Raw genomic sequence first — 6,465 nt, 5'->3', positions numbered from 1 at the left:
ATTTCCTTGATGCACATGAGCTTTACTCACTTTCATCAGCGAAGAAGGAATTAATGATCACAGCAGCCAGTCTGCTGGATATCAAAAGGTGACAGTATTTCTTTAGGGAGTTCTGATGCAACTTCACTAACAAAACAGGAGTGATTTAGCAGACCTCTGCCAGAGATATATAGGTAGAGATATATTGAGAGGCTACAAGTCAAGAACAACATCATGTGTGGTTAATTAATCAACAAGAAAAGCAACCTGGAGCATCCCTAACTAGCCTGAAGATCTCGCTAAGCATAACTAAAACCGCATGCGAGCGAATCGATCGTCTTACTTTACGTGGTGGAGTCTTTTTCATCGCTAACAAACAAAGCTAAACCTAGAGGCTACATACATTGCATATGTTGGATTACTATAGCATGGAGAGTACATGCAGCAACCAGAAAGTGACATGGATGATGGATCCACCTGAGTTGAGTCCTACATGTTGTCAAGAAAAAAGAAAAGGCTGAGCCGACTCCTCTCCAGCACACTCAATTATGTTCCAAATTCTCAAGGAAAACAAGAGGCACTTTCTCTCGATGCTAACTTTTGAAGTTTGGATTTCTTTCCTTCTTGTGCTGTAGATAAAAAAAGAAAGATCAGATCTACCTAAGATATATGAAGAAGAAAAGCATTTCCTTGATGCACATGAGCTTACTCACATTAATCAGGGCAGGAATGATGACATTAACTATGTAAAAAGGTACTATTTTTTTAGGGAGTTCTGAAGCAATTTTAGTAATAAATCAGGAGTGGTTTGTTAGGAAAGACCAATACTAATACTCCTTAACATGGTTAATCAGACCTCTTCCAAACATATATAGGCAGAGGAATTTTACAAGCAATAACTACCATTATTATTAGCATGGCCTTCACATCACCCAAATCAAGGTTAACCAACCTGCCAGGAGATGCATTATTTTGGCAAAAAGTTAATAAAGCAGGAACCAGCTAGCATCCTAGCCTAGGGGAGTGCCTTGTATAGGTAAGAGGGAACAGTGTTGTTAGGTCAGGACGTTGCTTAGGACAGACAGACAAGATGTGATGATGAGAATCTAATGGGACAGCAATAGCATTAGCATGGTCGGCTAATTAGGTAGGTAGGTACGTAGGTTGAGTGGTTATTTCTTGTAACCAAACCCATCCATCCACATCCATGCTCTCCCTGTCACGGGTGACTGGAGAAACTTTTTTGTGGGTGAGAACAAGGCCTAGCTCTTGATTGGATCAGAGAGGCGATTTTGCTCTGCACTAAACTAATTCTGAACCCATCCATGCTTTGCTTTCTCTGCCACCTGAGACAGCTTTGCTAATTTGCATTATAAACTAATTAAACCCGATGTGGGTTTTGCTTGGTGTGCATTGAGCTTCATGATGACCTGTGACCAAATTAATTGCTGTGGTACTGTTGGCTAGTGCATGGCTGGAGCTAATCCTACTCGAAAGCATAGTGTACTGAAACTAGTCTGAAGTGCATGCAGTGGTATTACAGTCATAGAAGCCATGCAGGAGGATGGACAGGTCTGTGGAACAAGAATGACATAAAGTTTGGTCAAATATTTGTTTGTTAGCATAAAGGTGTCCAGCAGCTCCATGCAACTTGATTTTTGCTTGCAAGAGAAAGGAGGAACAAGTAGGTCACTGGCAGATGTCAATGCACATCACTGTCATGAGCTGATTTTTGTTTATTAGAATATGTTGAAAGTTTTCGTGTGGTTGTCTGCAGGTGTTTGGTGGCACACAAGCCATGGGAATCATGATGTGTACATGGATGTAAGGTTCTAATTGCTCCTTGGATGCAGAGAGAGTAGAACATGACCACATGTATATATGACTAATTTTTTTGGCGATTGGAATAAAAGAGAAACCTTTGGATGGCCAGGGGAAATAAGTTCAGAAATTTGGAATTAATACATCGGATGTTGTATAGAGGTTGCATCAATTAATTTGGGTCGGAGGGAGTACTTTATTTTTTTGAAAGAGAGGCTAATTTTTACTTGATTTTATCAAAAATGGAAACATCTTTATACTTATATACTTACTAAAAAGAATAGTGTTCTTTCTTGCTAGATGGAGTGCTCCGTCCAACATTTCATATATTTCCTGATGAGCATTTCTTGAAAACTGACTTCATTGTCTCATCTTTTATTGACTTATATCAAATAAAGTATATTTTCTTTGGCAAGTCAATAAGTTATTACAAAATCAAATCACAGGCAGAATTTGGTAAACATTTATTTACACAATCATATAATACGGACAGGTAAATTATGGATATGGACAGTTAAACATTTATACCACATAGCAACGCCTAGGAAATACCTAGTAAAAAACAAAAATGTGTGGGAGCTGTCAAAGGAATTTGTCAGAATTGTATGATCTCTTCTAGAAAATCTTAGACCCTCTTTCGACTTCGTTAATGAACCCACCAAAAAACATTTGAATGTATTACTTTTTACACTTGTATGGTACATAGGAATTGATCCTTTCAGATATGGTTAACTCTCTAGGAAAAATTTCTTTGTACCTTTGATAATTTTGACATGCAGACGAGCAATATAGCTGTGTATAAAGTTATTTATGTTGTTGCCAATAAACTTATATTCCCCTATTCATTGTTCTCCATCCCTAAGCGATTGAGTTTTTTTAGTTATTTAATCTTTCTACCAAATTGTGTTTTCAGTTGTGGTGTTCCAAAAAAGCCGGCCCTCACCCTACGAAGTTCGACCGATGTGATCTACATTCAAACCAAGCGAGAGGTCGTGCAATATAATAGGGTTTTGTATCTACTTCTCGCCCCTCCCTCCCGCCTCCGTGACACCAAGAAAGATCTCCCCGACATCAACCACCTATCCACTATTGCTACAATCGAGAGGGGGCAACGCCGACCACCTCATGAGGTCTCCCCCGCTGCAACAACCAGCGTGTTCCAAACCATAGGGGCAAGGCATCACCCGCCGCTCCATCTCTACCCGTTGTTGCAGTACCCATTGCTGCAAATACAAGGAGGGGGGGGGGGCAATGTTGACCACCCGCAACAACGTCCGTGCCTCAATGTGCTCACACCATCAATGATGTTTGTGAGCTCATGGGCCACAACATCACCGTTGTTGCGATAAGCGGCATCAAAACATCCCCGATGTTGTAGAGTGCTCGTCTGCGACATCATTGATGTCGTGCTCACCGTGTTGCAATGGGTGGCCGTGCCGACGGCGTGACTTCACCAAGGGTTGCAACATCGTCTCCGTTGCAGAGGTTGCCGGGCACTTTGGGAGCATCGCCGATGGCGCGGCCGTCGCGGCAGCATATGGTGGTGCTGGGGTTATGTGCCGGTGGGCGTGGATGTTGGTGTTCCACAACTCGGGAAAAGGGAAGGGGAAAGACATGAAGTCGATGATTGCGGCTTGGAACGACTGATTTCTTAGCGTTAGCCATTTAATTATCATTGGTTTATTTTTGCTTTGTGTCATGGAATCCAATGACATATATCAATGGCAAAGAAATCAGTGGTGTGATGGCATCGCACATGCTGACAATGCTGCCCTCCTCTCATGAGATCCATTCACGTGCCTCGTTACATATACCAGTACAAAATAACAATTTTAAAATCAAAATTTTAGTAGTACTAGAAGTACAATTTAGAAAACCCAATTAATCACGAGATCGCATCGCCATCTGACGGACAATGACACCCGGGCCCCGCCACGGCCAAGTTTATCAGAAATCCCACGTGGCCAAGAACAGCCACCGCATCCACCAATCCCCCATCACATCACCACAGCCCGAGACGAAACCCCGACAGAGATCGATCGATCCCATCCCATCCGGCCGGAGTAACGCGGCGGCGACGGGACTCCTCTCGGCGGCGGACAACCAGCCACTGGTAATCCCGTCGCTTGATTCCGTACCTCTTCTTGGATCCATATAGGCTCCATGTATGCTCAAGATTTGATTTCGTTCCGTGTATCCCCGTGAATCTGAATCCAGTCCGACATCCCCGTTCGCTCGCTGAATCCTCGTACTTTAATTTCTCGGCGTGCAGACTGGTTCAATCTTTTTGTCGGAGCCGATTGGCCGGACAGGCGAAAAGGGGATCGGCGGGACGATAATCTTGATTATTCACAGAAAGGCGCCGGCTTTTAGCGGCGGAGGACGGCGATGGACCCGCAGGTGGCGGTGCAGGGCGGGGACTGGGTGTCGGCGGTGACGCCGCTGCTGAAGCTGCTGTGCCTGACGGTGATCGGGCTCCTCCTCGCGCACCCGCGGGCGCAGGTGGTGCCCAAGGCCACCTTCAAGCTGCTCAGCAAGCTCGTCTTCGCGCTCTTCCTGCCCTGCCTCATCTTCGTGCACCTCGGCCAGTCCGTCACGCTCCACAACGTGCTCCACTGGTGGTGCCCCCCTCGCCGGCCCCCCGCCGCACCAGTTCTTCCGCTTCACCGTCATCATGACGGGCTTCGGCAACACGGGCAACCTCCCCATCGCCATCATCGGCTCCGTCAGCCACACCGCCGACCACCCCTTCGGCCCCGGCTGCCACCGCGAGGGCATCGCCTACGTCTCCTTCGCGCAGTGGGTCGCCGTCCTCCTCGTCTACACCCTCGTCTACCACATGATGGAGCCCCCCATGCAGTACTACGAGATCGTCGGCGAGGGCAACGAGATCGAGGAGGAGCCGCAGCTCAGCAACTTCAGCCGCCCCCTGCTCCAGGAGGCCGAGTGGCCCGGGATGGCCGACAAGGAGACGGAGCACTCCAAGACGCCCTTCATCGCCAGGATCTTCGCCAGCATCTCGGGCTCCTCGCAGAACACCTTCCCCGACATCGATTTCACCGAGGAGGGGGGGATCTCCGGCGCCGGGCCTAGCAGCCCAAAGTCGCTCCGGTGCTTGGCGGAGCCCAAAGTGGTCAGGAGGATGAGGGTTGTCGCTGAGAAGACTCCGATTCAGCATGTCCTTCAACCGCCGACCATCGCCTCCTTGCTGGCCATCATCATCGGCATGGTCCCCGTGCTCAAGGCTTTCGTGTTTGGGGCTGATGCGCCGCTCTCGTTCTTCACCGACAGTTTGGAGATCCTGGCTGCTGCCGTGGTTCCCTCGGTGATGTTGATTCTCGGAGGCATGCTCGCAGAAGGCCCAAATGACAACGCACTGGGTATGCGGACTATCGTCGGTATAACCGTCGCAAGGCTCCTGATACTCCCCTGCATTGGCATCGGCATCGTGATGCTAGCAGACAGGTTGCATCTGCTCGTCGAGAACGACCAGATGTACCGGTTTGTGCTCTCACTGCAATACTCCACCCCCAGTGCCATCCTGCTCGGCGCCATCGCAAGCCTGAGGGGTTACAGCGTTAAGGAAGCATCCGCGCTCCTCTTCTGGCAGCACATCTGTGCGGTGTTCTCTCTTTCCATCTACCTGGTCGTATATTTCAAGCTGTTGTCGTACATCTGAAAGATGATTGCCGGCCTTGCAAAACCGGGTTATAGCAGTCATCATGGGAAGTGATTCCCAAGAAAAGGAGTGCTTGAATGGATTCTCAGCCATGCCTCCTTGTGGTTAAGAAGTGTATTCATAATTTGCTAGTGATTTGTTATTTCTGTCACATGTATTATTATTCAAGAACAGGAGATACGGTTTTGTCGTTAATTATTGTCGATATATTGCTGGTGTACATGTTTTTGATCTTATTGCAATATTGCACTTATTGGCTGCCATTGACAACTTTGTAGAACAACACAAGTTGTCAATACATTGTTTGTCTGATCATGAAGTGCAAATGTCTGGTGGTCAACAGCAATGTGATACATTTGAGTAGCATCTAGATTTCTGTTAAATCACTCAATGTGATCATGGTTCAATGGCCAGAAAGCAGATAAACTATTTTGTATAATTTCTTGAGAGAGGGTGAAAAAATCAATTTTGTTTATCAAATTGAAGTCGAAGTAATGACCTTAAATTATGTCCATTGTACAAAGTATATGAATGAAACAAAAATTGCTGATAGGTAGTTCCTGGAGAGATCTGGAGAACAGAGCAAAGACAATCAGGCATGCCAGAATGGTGAAAAGTGAGCCAATAAAGAACCACAAATTGGGCAAAACTTTCAATTTTTCTTGAGGTAAATAAAGGTGTCCAGCAACTCCATGCAACTTTCTACTTCTACTTGCAAGGGGAAGAACAAAAAGGCATGGCACTAACATATGCATCACTGTCATCAACTGAATTGAGTGGCCACTTTCGATTTTCTTTCTGCAGGTCTGGGCTGGCCACTTTATCCTCAGATCCAGACATGCCGTTGAATTACAATCCACACATTGCTTTCAGGTTGGATTGCTGACTGGAAAGCTAACCCCCAAGGCACTGTGTGCACCAGCATTACTACTAGTATTTTCTTTACATGTTTGCAGAGAGTGGAGTGGCAAAAACAACTCCTTTGC

General features: G+C 46.3%; 1 protein-coding gene across 1 annotated transcript; it reads left to right on the top strand.

The window, feature by feature from the left end:
• The first annotated feature begins 3,752 nt into the window (after positions 1–3,752).
• On the top strand, positions 3,753–5,699 carry LOC125531035 (protein PIN-LIKES 2). Its single transcript, XM_048695445.1, is given in 3 exon segments — positions 3,753–3,913; positions 4,073–4,436; positions 4,438–5,699. Coding segments are annotated over 2 exon segments (1,290 nt in total). The 5' UTR covers positions 3,753–3,913; positions 4,073–4,188; the 3' UTR covers positions 5,480–5,699.
• The last annotated feature ends 766 nt before the right edge of the window (positions 5,700–6,465 follow it).

Source organism: Triticum urartu, unplaced genomic scaffold (genome assembly GCF_003073215.2).
Source record: "Triticum urartu cultivar G1812 unplaced genomic scaffold, Tu2.1 TuUngrouped_contig_6741, whole genome shotgun sequence".
Taxonomy (NCBI): Eukaryota; Viridiplantae; Streptophyta; class Magnoliopsida; order Poales; family Poaceae; genus Triticum; species Triticum urartu.
This window is presented reverse-complemented; position numbering and strand designations above follow the sequence as displayed.